At 45.4% G+C, this 16,251-nt stretch overlaps 1 protein-coding gene across 1 annotated transcript in view; it reads left to right on the top strand.

Moving 5' to 3' along the window:
• The window catches only part of SRP54 (signal recognition particle 54), a 44,631-nt gene extending 28,380 nt beyond the window's left edge, over window positions 1–16,251 (top strand). Inside the window, exons 16-17 of the mRNA XM_056851195.1 lie at window positions 9,527–9,624; window positions 16,002–16,251. Of these exons, the coding sequence (XP_056707173.1) occupies window positions 9,527–9,624; window positions 16,002–16,214 (311 nt within the window). The 3' untranslated portion in view covers window positions 16,215–16,251. The remainder of the gene's footprint in view (window positions 1–9,526; window positions 9,625–16,001) is intronic.

The raw sequence follows: 16,251 nt of genomic DNA, 5'->3' as shown, positions 1-16,251 counted from the left end.
AGCTGCAGAGTGAGTGCAACTAGTATAAATAGTGGCCTCTTTGTACAAAAGAGCCTAGATGCAAGTTTGTACTAGCCCTCCTGGGTCTGAATGCTGCTTTACGGGACTGTTGGTATCCTGGCCACGTCTTTACATCTGGCAGTGCTGCAGGAGGGGCAGGTAATGTTGGTTCTTGTATGCAGTAGAGGGCCCAATTAAATCCGTAATTGTGTGTGTGTAAAGTGCCTTCAAGTCGCAGCCGACTTATGGCGACCCCTTTTGGGTGTTTTCATGGCAAGAGACTAAAAGAGGTGATTTGCCTTCCTCTGCACAGCAACCCTGGTATTCCTTGGTGGTCTCCCATCCAAATACTAACCAGGGCTGACCCTGCTTAGCTTCTGAGATCTGACGAGATCAGGCTAGCCTGAGCCATCCAGGTCAGGGCAAATCCATAATTAGTCCTTGTAATTTAACACAACAATACTCTGCTGCACTGACACAACTCTGTACCCTTTGAAACTCAGGCCTGTCCGGCAACTGGTTGTTTACATGTTTCTGAAATCCTGAGCTTTATTATTGTTGTCATAATTTTTTGCAATCAGTAACTATTTTACTTTCGTGGAATGCTTTCCCCCTTGAGTGAAGAGCAACCACATTAGGGGATACAGGTAAACCTCTTAGTGGTTTCATCATATACCAGTTGCTTACTAAATAGCCTCTACCTTGTTATGAATGCAGAGAAAATGTTGCCTGTAATACAAGTATGAAGGTGATAGTGGTATTTCTGTGAAGTTGCTTACCGGTAGATCCTGGATTGGGCATGACCGGTATTAAAATTATTTCAGTTGGGGGTTTCATATGTAACTAACTTAAATAGAAAATTTATATGCCACTTCTTTTGGGGATCTGCTTCGGGTACCTTACAAATTAAAATTTAATAAAACAGCATACATTCATTAAAATTAACAATTAAAACCCGTCAGAGCATAAAAACAGCATAAATCATTTAGAAGCCTAAAACAAGTCTTGTAAAACAGTTTGCATGCTAGATCAACCCTTCATTTAAAAATTAATTATAAAAATAAGCAGTTTTGAAAAATACATTTTTATACACTATGCGCTTCTGATGGGAACTTCACCTTTTAAAAGAATTTAATTTCTTCCTTCAAACTGTGTTTAGTGAGATAAATTAAAAAAGTTAAGGAAGCTGATTTGTACTGGGTGTGAGAAATTGTGGTTTCTTTGGAAAGCCTAAAAACCTCCCTATTCTTTTTATCCTATGCGTACCTTTACATTTGATAGTTCCTTTTTCTATTATAGTTGCATTCAAATGGCGATAGAGGCTTTGAGAATGTGGAACTTGGAGTCTTAGGAAAAAAGAAGAAAATTCCAAGAAGGGTCATTCACTTTGCAAGTGGGGAAACCATGGAAGAATACAGCACAGATGAAGAGGAAGATGAGCAGCAGGAGAAAAGAGATCTCTTGCCTTCCATTGATCCAGTAGGTTATTTTCCTTGATGATGAGTGATCTGTTTCTTACTTTGTAATCTGTTCTGATTTTGTTCCATTTTAACAAACAACAGAAGCAATGATTATTATATTGTATCACAAGTGGTTTTTGAAGGAGTTCTAGATTCCACCTTTTTCTAGAATCTGCTGTGTAGCCTTAGGCAACTGACTACCGTATATACTCGCGTATAAGCCGAGTTTTTCAGCCCAAAAAAAGGGCTGAAAAAGCCAAACTCGGCTTATACGCGGGTCAATACGGTAGAGGGGGGAGGGAGGAGGGAGGGGGGAACTTACCGCCACCGTCTTTTCCTGGCTGGGAGCGGCCTGCAGAGGCCCCCTGCGGCTGCGGGGAGGCCACTCCGTCGCCCCCTCTGCCTTCTCCCGGCCGGGAGCGGCCTGCAGAGGCCCCCTGCGGCCGCGGGGAGGCCGCTCCGTCGCCCCGCCGCCTTCTCCCGGTTGGGAGCGGCCTGCAGAGGCCCCCTGCGGCCGCGGGGAGGCCGCTCCGTCGCCCCCGCCACCTTCTCCCGGCTGGGAGCGGCCTGCAGAGGCCCCCTGCGGCCGCGGAGAGGCCGCCCAGCCGCCCCCGCCGCCTTTCCCAGGCCGGGAGCAGCCTCCAGAGGCCCCCTGCGGCTGCAGGGAGGCCACTCCGCCGGCCCCGCCGGGCCCGCCGCCAGGAGCCCAGAAGGTAAGCCTGCGCGCGGGGGGGGGGGGGTTATAAGCCGACCCTCGGCTTATACGCGGGTGCCTAATTTTTCCCCATTTTTGGGGAGAAATTAGGCACCTCGGCTTATACGCGGGTCGGCTTATACATGGGTATATACGGTATCCTCTCAGCCACAAACAGCAATATGGGAAGATTAAAATCAGTCAACATTTTATACCCTGCCTTACCTCTTGTTCCTTCTTTGCAAAACCATGATAGGAATTACTGAGAGAATAGGTTACTTCTAAAACACTTGAAATGTCCAATGTGACTATTCATAAAAATAGAGATGTATAACACACTCTGACTGTTAAAATGGTTATTCTATACTGAATTTAGATTTAGTTTTTTACTGGACATGTTTTCTGGTTCTGTTAAACATATCTAGTGTTGCTAGTGATTGCTGAGATGACAGTTTGGTTAATTCTTTAAAGGTAGACCAAAAACACAACTTCTGGTGTGCAGAAAAAGGGGTATTTTGTAGTGCATTTTGTGTCCTCACAGACAAAAGTACCACTATATAACGTGTGTGAAACTGCTCAGTTCTCCAAGATCTGAATTTTGAGTATAGAACTGTTATGGAGAGGAGACTATTAACAGGGGTCTTTTTTGGGGATGCTTCTGCAAAAATACTTGTGATGCAGAGAGTTTATAGCAGTCAAATTTAAAACTAGGACATCGTCTTCAGGACTCTTCCAATACCCTTATGCATTTGTTTATTCAATCTCAGGAGGGAAATATTTTACTGAATACAATGAGTTTTGCATTAGTTGTGTTCTGAAATGCAAGGCCACGGCTTGGCATCCCTCTGAATAGCGGTTCTCCCTCAAAACAGGGAGAGGTGCTGTTGCTCTACATTGTGGCATAAAGAAGGTAGACAGAGAGGTACCGTATATTGCTATGCAACTATTTTCAGAACACATGGAGAAAAATGATTTGTTCTTCTACATCTTTGTAGTAGACTTCACGAACGTTTTAAAACAGTGAGCCAAAGTTAAAATGTGCTTGTTACGCTTTGTAATGAAGATATAAAATGAAATCTCTAAAATCTGTAAAACTTGCTTTTGTTATGGTCTTCTTTGAGAGGAGAAACTCTCTTTTAATAACATCACCTGGAGAAGGACTGTAATTGCCTAGGGTGTTTTCTGTGCATCCCAGCAGTATAAATGAATTGCCGAAAAATAAGATCTCCAACTGAGCTTTGATGTCTTGGCAAAAGTGTAAGATTTATGTGCAAATAGTCCATTTTCTGATAATGCCTTGGTGACAGTTCATTATTCCAGTTGTAAATATAAAAAGGCGTGTTATTCAGACTAGCATCTGCTGAAATTTGCTTTGGTATACTTACACATTAATATTTCTAATAAACATTCAGAATCTTAACATTTTGGAGCTCAGCTGGCTTCTTTACAGCACCCCTACTAAGATGAACAGCACCCCTACTAAGATGTACAGAACTTAAAGTAAAATGTTTTACTTCTGATCAGTATTATAATTTGTGAAACTCTGATTATCACTGTAAATGCAGGTTTACTCCAGTATTCCACAGCATTTGAAGCATGTACTAACCCATATCTATTTGTAACTGCAGTCTTGTGTAACTCTTGTATAGCTATCCTTTTTACCTACCTATGTAGATTTTTGATCCACTGTCTTTAAAAGTAGTTCAATAATAGAGAGCAAACAAGACTGTGAGCTAAGGACTGGTGCATCTGGTTTCTGTAATCTAGATTTCCATGAATGGGCTTTTAGGTATTCCACACTTGGTGGGGGGCGGGGTTGCAGTTCTGTTCTGTTTCAGTTATTTCCCTACAGACATGACATGAATACCAGTTTGCTTCCAGGAAATTTCACAGTATTGCTTTCTGACACCAACTCTTTATATAGTACATACCGTATATATGCTCCATGCCCACTGAGGCACTTTACATGTAGAAGCCGGCTTCTGCAAGTATGCTTCTATTTAAGAGGACCCATTTGTGCAAAAGGTACAAGTGGTTTTTGTGAAAGGAAGGCACTGGACTTCAACAGTAATCTTATTAATTAAAAATAGTGCAAATGATGTGCAAAGTACAAAACAGTGTAAATCTGCCTTTCAGCCAATGTTGGCTCCCAAAGCAGCTTCACATAGATCAAACTGACTAAAAGGTAAATGTAACATGTTGTTGATGGTGGAAGGAAGTTGGGATTTCTGCACTCATAGAACTCCAAGGTTTGTTTTGTTATATTTTTGTGTGTTTTGCTGTAGCTTGCGAAGCTCATGTAAACAATAAAAGCAAATTACTTACAATCGCGTGGCATTTGCTTCTGCATACTTGCTTAGTGGTGTTTTTTTAGTTACACTGGTACACGTTTCACCTGCTTTCACTGCTGAAGGATCCAGTTATATTTGTATCTGTTAATGGATTCTAAATCTTAGACTTACCGTCTAGATTTCTGGCCACCCCGGTGTACACTTACATAGAGCTTGTTGTATTGTTGTAACTTAAGAAGCATGGTACATTATGGTATCTTGGGATTGTAGCTACGGTACTTGTTTGCTGGCAGTTTGGCTAAATCATTTGGTCTGTCCAATGTTAATGTTTGCTGCCTTAAAAATTGAACTTTGACACATTGATTTCTAAAAGTCTGTCTCTTCTCACCTGTAACAACATCTGTTCCAGACCTCTTGAAGGCTGAACAAGCACAAAAATTGTGGCCATTAAAGTAATTTCCAACATTGTACTTAATTAACAGGCATGGAGTGCTTTTGTGTCAAAAGAGCAGTTATTTTTCCTCTTTTTTTCTTTTTCTTTGCATGAGCTTCCCTTGGCAGGAAATTTTCTTCTGCCAAGACTCACACATGGTCTGCCTGCTTCCTGAGCTCAGGTTTTCACATGCTAACTAAACATGCATGAATCTGTTTGTGTGCAAGCCAGAGCAGTGCTCAGACTATACATGCTGATATTTCCACTTTTATTTATTAATTATAGTCCACTGAGCTTTAAGGCAGATTACACCATGTAAGTCAGTACAATCGATAGGATGAGGAGACATAAAATAAACCATGTAATAGGACTAGGATTGCACAAATCTCCAACGTGGGAGCCTCCCTGACTTCCTGAGACAGGCCATTCCATAAGGTGGGGACTACTACAGAGAATGCACTAGTATTGGCAGTTGTTGATCTTGTCCATTTGCATGGTGGCACCTCTAGAAGGCCCTGTTCAGATTAGTGAAGTTGTCATGGTAGAGTATAGGAAGAGAGGCAGCCCTGCAGATATGAGGGTCCAAGGCCACAGAGGGCTATTTATGTGTTCTCAAGAAGAACACTTAATAAAGTACTTGTAGCTGTAATTTTAAGATTATTTAGATTTGCTGTTTCGGTGCAACTTGTGTGAAGATGTACCATACTTACTTGGAAGGAAGAGGACCCTGAATGTAAGACACCCCTTCCCCTAAAATGTTATCCTCAAACATATTTTTATTATTGGACATAATTGGAACTTGCATACAAATTTAAGACAATCCCCTCCCTTTTTTTGACAGCATATCCAGAAAAAGAAACCTAATCTTGCATTTGAGTAAATACAGTAACACGAGCTTTAGGTTCAATTCTTTGGACAGTATTGAACCAAGCACCAGTAGAATGGGCCTGCAAATGCAGATTTTCCCCAGTGATCCTCTTTTATTCCTGGGGAAATTATGCCTGGATTCTCATGACTCAGGTGGACAAAAAGCTGCATGGGTGAGGGAACCTTTATAGCTTTTTGTTCATGTGGCTGAAAAGGAACTGTTGAGGGAGGGGAACGCAATGAAAAACTGCATGTGTTGTGCTGGTGGTTAGTTGGCTGCAATTTATTATAATCAGATAATGTCATTATTTCAGGCACAGATGTTTGGAGTCCTGCATAGGAGGTAGTTGTGTAACTGTGGAGCACCTAGTGAACTTGTAATGTGGGTGCTGTGGTCAACAGCACACGCAAAGATGTTTTGGGACCTTGGGATAAGTCATAAGAAATTTAGAAACTGCTTTCATTCTTAAACGCTCCACAAGCTATTGTTTTTTAATTATGTTGTGGTTTCTCTGTTTTTGTGGGGCGCCTGCCTTTTGTGCTTTTGTTATCTGGGGAGAAAGATGTCTCTTGTTGAGATTCAGTTTTACAAGCCAAAATCTGTGTAGGCCATGCCAAGACTATCAGCATTGGGTGTGTTTGACTGCATTTATGTGTAAGAGTTTTTCAGAGTAACTCTAGTGCCTCTGTGAATTATTGTTTATTTTATTTTGTACATTGTTAGAATCCCACCCCACCTCCAAGGAGCTCAGGAAGGCTTATGTTGCTCTCCCTGCCTCTATTTTATCCTCTCACAGCCCTGTGAGGTAGGTTAGGCTGAGAGAGAATGACTGTCTTAGGTCACCCAGTGAGTGAGCTTCCGTGGCAGAATGAGGATTCAAACCTGGGTCTCCCAGATCCTAGTCTGGCACTCCAAGCAGTACATTCTGCTGAATGAAAGTATAAGTGTGTTGCATTGGGTGGAGAGGATTCTAGAACTTCATTCCTGCTGTCTCTGGCTACTCAGTCCTGTAGCACATTGTCAAAGGATAGTCTCCTCAAGTCATGAAAAACAAAGTTATGCATTTAATATATTGTATGTATTGTCAAATGAATAGCACAAATAAACACAATTAAATGTTTACTTTTTTTTGCAGGCATCACTTACATGGGGGCCTTACTTGTGGTTTCATATGTTAAGAGTTGCCACGTCAACGCTCTCAGGTATTGGTCTATTCAGTTTGTATATTTAAGACCAGGGTCCCCAAAAATTTTGAGCCTGGAATTTGGAATTCTCAGACGGGGTGGTGGGTGCAACCACAAAATGGCTGTCACAGGAGGCAGAGCCAGCCACAGAATAGCTGCTGTGAGAGGCTATGCCACACTCATGCCCAGAGGAAGTTCAAGTAGAGGGGTAATTTTAGAAATACACTGGAAAAAAGGAGTGAGAAACCAACTTAAAACCAACAGTGTCGTGGCAGCCACCGCCAAAGCAACGTTTTCATCTGCACATCCAGTCAGATAGTCAGTGGTCAGTCAGAAGCTGTGCTGCACAGGAGCCCCACATGGCCCCACCCACTTACTGAAAGCACTTGGTGGGTGCCAGGTAAGGTGTCAGTGGGCACCATGTTGGGGAACCCTGATTTAGCCTACCCATGTAAACATTGTGTCAAGCCAAATCTCGTAAAGTGAGTGTGCATGCATTTGTGTGTGTGGTGGCTTTATTTCATTTTTCTGTCCCCTTGTGATGGATATTGGCATGCAAAAAAACTCCAGTCACATTTAATTCCTTAACCATCAGAAAGAAGTAAGGGGGTTGGAAGCTCCCATTTCTGCAAAGTAATGCAGCTTACCTAGGGCTGGTCTACATGATGCTTTCATTTGGAAGCCCCATTGTTGCTGAGGCTGTCAGTGTGGTGCAGTGGCAGCGGGGCTTTCAAATTGTGAGTTTCTCTACCTTTTCCCTTCCCTACCTCACCCCCAACACTAGGGTTTTTGAGGTATTACAACTTGTAATTGAAATAGTGATATATTGTTCTATTGCTACGTCAATTTTCATTTTAAAAAACTCTTGAAAAGCCCCCGATGGCACTGGAAGGGGTGGGTGGCTGCTGCAGGGACTGGGGTAGAGAAAATGGCTGACACATGGGTCAAGAGAATCCAGACTTACCTGCCTACATTTCATCAATCCAGGTTTCGCTGAGATCTTTTACAAAACTTAGAAGCAAAACAGGTTGTGGAATCTCAGGAATGTACTGTGATGCTCTGTGAAAGCAGGGAAAACCCACTTTGCAACAGCATCAACACTGGGGCAAATAACCCATGTGGAAAGTACCATGTACCAGTCTCCTCAAAATTCATGTGCCCGGACTGGTTGTGCAGTCAGTCTGCATAGTTCAGTGCCTACAACATAATCTAGTACAGTGATATACAGCGGGAGCTGCATGTGGCTCTTTGACATGACACAATGCCCAAATGTGGCACCTGCCCCACAGTTCAGGAAAATGGGCAAGGCTGTTGCCCAGTGGAGCTTGTTGTAAGGTGCTCCCCACTTTGAGACAGCAGCTGCTGGAGAGATTGAAGGATGGGTGAACTTCAGGCCCTGTGCTATGGACAGAAGTGCCAGGAAAATCATGTGGATGCAGCCACAGTTTTAAATAATTGTTTGTGCATGCTAGGTAGGGTGGTATTCAGGGCATACTCTAGTCATGTCGCTCTTCTGGCTTAAGTTAATTGCAAATGTGGCCTTCTTCAGATCTCAGAATAAATATTGATTTAGTATGTGGGCCATGTTTATTTCAGTTTGGTACAACCTTTATTTTCTACAATTTTCTTCTAATTTTACAAGTTGGTTATGAGATTGAGCACTGTGATACCAAACTAGATTTCTAGTCCTTATTTTACCACTACCTACTTTATTTTTTTTTAAGTGCCTCGCTGGGGGAGTTTCAGGAGAAAATGTGGGAGGAATTGTGCAGAATTTATAGGTTAGAGAAAATAGTAAAGAAACTATAAAATACTTTTTAAAAGGGTGCAAGAGAACAATGTAGTATACATGAATTTAATTTGTAGGAAGATAGGCTAGATTTAGTATTAAACGTTTTTATTGTAAGGGCAAGTTAGCCAAAGGTGTTGGGAGGGGCTACATAAGCATTATATCACCCTTGCGAATTATCTCTTATCTTGAACTGAGTCTGCATGACTTCCTTCCTTGCCTGCACAGCACACAGGATAGCCCCCATACACTGTCCAAAGAACCTACTGTGTTATAATGGTGTGGGAGTTAAGAACATAAGAGCCCTGCTAGATGAGACCAGCCCACCATCTAGTCCTGTTTCATGCTGTGGTCAACCAGTTGCCCTGGAGGGTCAACAAACAGCCATAGAGGCCAAGATGTTCCCCTGATATTACCTTCCAGCACTGGCATTCAGAGATGCACTGCCTCTGAACCTTTTAAAGAGACTTTCAGAGGTTTTGGTTTAATATTATCATATAAAAATGAAGGTAAGATGACCTGGTTCATTTGCATTCTAAGTTTCGTTAATGGAACATTTCTAAAGTAATTTTTAAAATATACTTCTATGGCAGCTTCTGGGAAAAGCCTGGACAAACCTCTCTTGAACAAAGAAAGCTTGACTGGCTGTAGTTTAAATTTGGTTTTTAAAAATAGATTTATAATCTAAAGGGGTAACAGTTTTGTGCCTTTGTGCATGTGTTTAAGGTGTGATCTACAGGAAACTGCACTCCTTAGTCTTGCTAAACATGCATAATTTCAGTGTGTGACTTTCTTGCATAATTTCAGTGTGTGACTTTCTTGGGGAAAAGATCGCTTCTGTCTTGGGAATCAGTACACCAAAATACCAGTATGCCATAGATGAATACTACAGGATGAAGAAAGAGGTGTGTGTCTCTCTACATTTTGTTAGTATGGTCATTATCAACATGTTAGCCTTATTTTTAATGTGCATTTTAAAAAGGACATGTTTCGGTTTCTCTTCTCATTCTGCCAATGCAGATGAATCTAGGTTATGTTGCTTTGACTTAGTACTTTTGTCAGGATAAGTTTTTTTAATGGGAAACTTGGAGCAAAGTAGTCCCAGACAGGGTATCTATAGGAGAAACTGCATTTATATATACTTTTCAATTTATTCTGCCCAGCAGGCCTTCTGTCTCTGCTAGCTGATCTTCTTCCTAGCTCTAAACTCCAACTTCTCGCTCTGGAAGAGGAGGTCATCTGTAAAGTGGGTGTTTCCGTTCCTCTTGTTTCTGGGAGGCAGGACTAAAACTTTGACTTCCTGTCTCTGAGGAAACGCCCCCTCATTTCCAGTTCTTTCCTGCCTCGCATCGGGAGAGCAGGCTCTATCAGCAGCTCTCTACTAATTCTTCTTAGAAGTCTACTTTTCTAAAATTTCTTTCTTCCTCCTCTTAGAGGTCTATTTTCTAATCTGTACTGTTTCTTTTTCTGTCTTCCTGCTGCACAGTATAGGCCTTTTTAGTCAGGTTTTTGGCTTTCCCGCCAAATCAAAATGGCGGACGCTCCTCCTGACGCCTTTATTGCGCAGGAAGATTTGGACCCCGGCTTGCTTGTCCCAGCCCCACAAGTCCAACAAAAAACCCCTGGCAGCCACTCCGGTGGTTCTAAGGGGAAGAGCAAGAAGAAGCGGGGAGACGGTTCCATTAAAAGGAAAGGAACCGATGCGGCTCATGTTAAAAGTAACAAAAGAGCTCGCACAACTACTGTCCCCCGCTCTCTTGCCGCGGCTGCGCTGCGCAGGCTCTCCTCCGTGGTGATGAGGCCGGAGAACCCGACGGCTCCAGCTGCGCCACAAGCCGCAACCTCGGAGAACCCTCCAGCCGGTAAGGCGCCGACTCCCTCCTCGGAGGGTAACGCGCTCCCTCTCCTGGCCGCCATAGAGGCGACGGGACTGCTGTCCCTTAAGGCGGAACTCTCAGCCCTAATTAAGGAGGCCTTTGCAGAAGGCATCAGAGCGGTGCAGCTCGCTTCCCCTACCTCCTCCGTCCTTGATTCCTCCGAACTCTCTGTTAGCGACCCGGGGGAGGGACCCAGTTCCCAACCACCCCAAAGGGAGGGAGGGAGCCAGTGGCTTACCAAAGCAGCCCTTAAGGCTCCTCCGACCAAATCAGTCACCACCACAGTCACTTTTTCCCCTGCCTCTTCTGACGATGAGAGGGAAGAAGGCGAGTTCTCCTCCGAAGGAGAGGACCTCGCTACCGAGGAAAAGCAACTCAGGTTATTTACTCCTGATGACTATCAATCCCTACTTTCCAAGACCCTAGCAGCCCTTGACTTAAATGCAGCTTCTGACTCCCAGCCTCAAGAGAAGCAGTTAGGGGCCAAAGAGTTCTTCCATATGCACCACGCTACTCCACATGTAGCCCCTGTCCCTGATTATTTCTTAACCCTTATCAATGCAGAGTGGGAAAAACCCCTCGCTTCTCGCCAACCTCCAGCAGTGGTTAAGAAGCTTTATAACATAGCCAGTAACTCTGCTGATGTATTCAAGGTCCCCCTAGTGGAACCCGCAGTCACTGCTCTCCATACCTCTGACCTAGTCACAGAGGAGGGCCAGGGCCTTATTAGGGACCCCGTCGACCGAAAAGCCGACTTGGCTTGCAAAAAGTCCCACGATGCAGCAGCCTGGGCCATCCAAGCTTCCATCACTTTAGCCCTTGTCTCTCGTGCGGCAATAGTCTGGACCAGAAAACTGAGTCAACTTATCCCAGAGGACGACGGGAATGCCTTGGAGGGGGCCTCTAGGATTCTAAAAGCCGTGTCCTTTCTAGCAGACTCCTCCTTAGACACGATGTCCTTCGCGGCTAGAGCCATGGCAACCACGGCGGCGGCTAGAAGGGCATTATGGATCCGCCCTTGGCAAGTACAACACAGATCCAAAACAGTTTTAATGGGGTTCCCCTTTCAGGGAAAGAAGCTTTTCGGGGAAAAGCTGGAAGAGATATTGGTCGAAACCAAGGATAAGAAGAAGGCCTTACCCAAGGTCTTCAGTAAAGAACAAAAAAGCTTTTCCTCCCAGGGTTCCTTTCGCACCTTCCACACCCTGTCTAGGTACAAACCGGAACAAAGAAGTCAGTGGAGCTCCTCCAGGGGTTCCTTTCGGAGGGGGGGCCGCTTTTCCAAACCCTCACGCTTTACCAACTTCCAGGGAGAAAGGAACGACAAATTCTTTCGTCCATCAAACCAATGACGCTCCCATTCAGCCTGTGGGGGGCAGGCTGACCCAATTCCGTCACCGGTGGAAAACCTCCCACCCAGATGCCTGGGTATTCAACGTCATCCATCAGGGCTACCAGCTGGAACTGGTTTCCACTCCTCCAGACCGTCTGGTAGCATCGACTCGCACCTCAAACAGAGAAAAGCAACTCAGAACAGCAGAAGCCGTCCTTCATCTACTCGACATCCAAGCCATCGAACCAGTCAATCCACAGGAGCACTCATCGGGAGTCTGCTCCTATTTCTTCACAGTGCCAAAGAGAAACGGAGATTGGAGGGCTATCCTCGACCTCAAGTTCCTCAACAGACACATCCTCAGAAGACGCTTCAGGATGGAAACTCTGCGTTCAATCACAGAGGCTCTACGACCACAAGACTTCCTCACATCCATCGACTTAAAGGAAGCCTACCTACACGTCATGATCCATCCCCTCCATTGAAAATTCCTCCGTTTTCACTTTCATTCGGCTTGTCATCCGCCCCCCGGGTCTTCACAAAGGTACTTGTAACCTTGATAGCCCGGGCACGGGAGAAGGGGATCCGACTGCACCCCTACTTAGACGACATTCTGATCTGTGCGTCATCAAGGGATCTGTGCCTCAACCACACCAGGATAGTCATGGAGCTTTTGGAAGTCCATGGTTTCCTGATAAACAAGGAAAAGAGTCATCTTTCCCCTTCCCAGCATCTGCTTCCACATAGACACAGTCTCCAACACTCTGTCACTGCCAGAGGACAAGGTAACCAAGATCTCATCCTTAGCCAAGTTCACTCTTCTCTCCAAGTCAGCTCAGATCATCAACCTAGCAAAACTCCAGGGCCTTATGATCTCCACCATTCCAGCAGTACGGTGGGCCAGACTTCTTGCCAGGACCTTGCAGTGGTTCCTTCGCCCGTATCAGAGGGAGATCTCCCTCAGGTCTCGCAAACGCTTGATTATACCCGAATTTGTCAAGTCGAGCCTCCGATGGTGGGCCTGTCCCAGCAACCTCTCTCAGGGTCTTCAATATATCACTCCTCCTCCTATCCAGTTGTTCACCGACGCATCCCTCTCGGGTTGGGGAGCCTCCCTTCTCAACCAACCGGCGCAGGGCCTCTGGAACTCGAAGGAATGACTTATGAACATCAACGCCCTGGAAATCAGAGCCATCCGGATGGCCCTACAACACTTTCATGCTCAGGTCAAAAAACCAATACGTTCTCATTAGGACCGACAATGTGGCAGCGAAAACGCACATAAACACAGGGGGGCTCTCGGTCCTTGAACCTGCACAGAGAGGCCAAGCTCATCCTATCCTGGGCAGAGATTCATCTCGCCTCCATTTCAGCGGAACATATCCAGGGGACAGTCAACACACAAGCGGACTGGCTGAGCAGACGGAATCTGGACGAGTCAGAGTGGTCCCTACATCCGGAAACCTTCCTTCTCCTCTCCCAGCGCCTGGGCTTCCCGCAGGTAGACCTTTTCGCGTCAGCTACAAACCACCTGCTCGCAAGATTCTTTACCCGCTACTATCATCCTCAGGCGGAAATAACGGATGCCTTGCTGTCTCCGTGGCCGAAAGTTCTTCTCTACGCCTTCCCTCCTCTTCCACTTATCCCCAGACTCCTGCGACGGGTAAGGATTCTGAAAGCGTCAATCATTCTAATCGCACCATTTTGGCCGAGACGTCCCTGGTTTCCAACCCTCGTGGAGATGTCAATCTGCGATCCCTGGAGACTCCCAGTGCGACACGATCTACTCAAACAGGGTCCCATATGCCACCCGGACCCGGGGTGGTACCGCTTGACCGCATGGCTGTTGAAAGGGAACGGCTCTTAGCCTTAGGCTACAATCCAGAAATTGCGGACACCATCGTTGCGTCCCGGCGTCCATCCACGCGTCGCATCTATGGCACGACCTGGAAGACCTTCATTAGGTGGTGCACCCGCAAGCACGTGAACCCCTTAAAACCCCGAGTTTCTCACCTGCTGTCCTTTCTCCAAGATGGACGAATCAAGGGTCTCAAGCCAGCCACCCTTCGCCGACAACTTGCCACAATAGCCACCTTAGTTCCCAAGATCTCAGATAACTAGTTCCCAAGATCTCAGATAACTAAACATCCTCATGTAAGGGCCTTCCTTAGAGGGGTCAGTCTCTCCTCCCCAGCAGTGGCCCATAGATTTCCCACATGGAGTCTCCATACGGTTTTATCCGCCCTCTCCAAGGCACCTTTCGAACCTTTACGTTCTACCGACCTAAGACACCTGAGAATGAAGGTTTTGTTCCTAACGGCCGTTACCTCGGCTCGAAGGGTCTCAGAGTTGGGGGCTCTTTCGGTTAGACAAGAGTTATGTACCTTTCACAGGGATAAGGGGGTCCTTCGCCCAGACCCGTCCTTCCTCCCTAAGGTTAACACCAAATTCCATAGGGACCAGGAATTAGTGCTGCCCTCCTTCTGCCCCAACCCCCAACTCCCAAAGAGAGAGAATGGCACACTTTAGACCTCAGGAGGGCACTCAAGATCTACATCTCACGCACTGAGGGCATCAGGACCTCTGAATCCTTGTTTATCAATTTGTCAGCCCCAAATAAAGGCAACCCATGTCTCGCACGGCAATAAGCCACACCATCAGATCTTGCATTTCCCAGGCCTATAGCTCCAACAAGTTGGCCGTGCCACAAGGCATCACGGCCCATTCTGTCAGGAGTGCCGCTACCACAGCTGCCCTCCATCGACAGGCTTCCCTAGAGGAAATCTGCAAGGCGGCGACCTGGTCGTCCGTCTCCACTTTCGTCTGTCATTATAAATTGAATCTGTTCGCTTCTGCTGACGCGGCCTTCGGCTGCAGAGTCCTTCAGAGCGTTCTGCAAAATTCTTAACCCACCCGGGCCAGGGACAGCTCTTGTAAGTCCCACTTTACAGATGACCTCCTCTTCCAGAGCGAGAACGAGCCTTGGATACTCACTGTGAAGGCTCCTTCTGCTCTGGAATACGGAGGTCATCTGGCCCACCTCTCAGGAATTTAGCATTTTGTTCAGGATTAGCTAGTTCGTTTGGGGATCTAGCAACTTCCTGCCTTTTCCACAATGGAGCCACGGCTCTTAGTTGAGTTGCTGTTACTAATACTTGTTGTTTTCTTCACACAGTTACTGTTGTTCCTTCTATTTAAATCTTCCTGTCCTTAAAAAAAAAAAAAAAAAAAAGGGAATTTAGGCGTTCTTGTGCCCTATAGCTCGGAAAGTTTCAAACTGGAAATGAGGGGGTGTTTCCTTAGAGACAGGAAGTCAAAGTTTTAGTCCTGCCTCCCAGAAGCAAGAGGAACGGAAACACCCACTTTACAGATGACCTCCGTATTCCAGAGCAGAAGGAGCCTTCACAGTGAGTATCCAAGGCTCGTTTCTGGCTGGGCTGAAGACCAAGAGTCTTTTGGCATTTGACTTTCAGTACATGCCCAGCCCTATGTGAGGGGAGCAAACTCAGAATGTTACCAGCATGTGTAGTGGTTAAGCCAGTGTGGTATAGTGGTTAAGAACGGTGGCTTGGAGTGGCAGATTCTAATCTGGGAAACTGGGTTTGATTCTCCACTCTACATGAGCGGCAGACTCTAATCTGGTGAACCAGATTAATCTGGTTTCCCCACTTCCCCACATGAAACCAGCTGGGTGACCTTGGGCTAGTTACAGCTCTCTTAGAGCTCTCTCAGCCTCACCTACTTCACAGGGTGTCCGTTGTGGGGAGGGGAAGGAGATTGTAAGCCGGTTTGATTCTTCTTTAAGTGGTAGAGAAAGCATTTAAAAACCAACTCTTCTACTGAGCTACGGCTATATCAGGATCTTCTACCAGAATGTAGAAGTAATGGATTGGATAGAATGACTTCTGTAATGTGGAGAAAGCCTTCTTTCAGTTGACTTGGGGTCAATATGACATTATGGGCAAAAATAAAGTTATAAGAGTGCAAAGTTTTGAGGGATTTGATTTAATACTAATATTGTAGGAGAAACTGCAGCGAGTGCGGGTTTTACATTGTGTGGATTTTTTTGAAGGAGGAAGAGGAGGAAGAGGAGAACAAAATGTCTGAGGAAGCAGAAAGAAGGTATCAGGAAGCACAGAACCAGACACAGGAAGGGAACGCAGTTCAGACTGATCAACCAGAGGCTGCAACTTGTAATACGTTTGTCAATCTCAACTTTGAAAGTGAAGGTGACTGCCCACCTGTTGTGGAAAGTAAACAGGACGTCACTCCAGTGTCTGCTTAGAATGAAAATGTTGCGTAATAATCCCATGTTACTTAAT

This window comes from Euleptes europaea, chromosome 6 (assembly GCF_029931775.1).
Source record: "Euleptes europaea isolate rEulEur1 chromosome 6, rEulEur1.hap1, whole genome shotgun sequence".
Classification (NCBI taxonomy): domain Eukaryota; kingdom Metazoa; phylum Chordata; class Lepidosauria; order Squamata; family Sphaerodactylidae; genus Euleptes; species Euleptes europaea.
The sequence above is the reverse complement of the archived record's forward strand: the minus strand, read 5'-3'. Positions and strand labels throughout refer to the sequence as shown.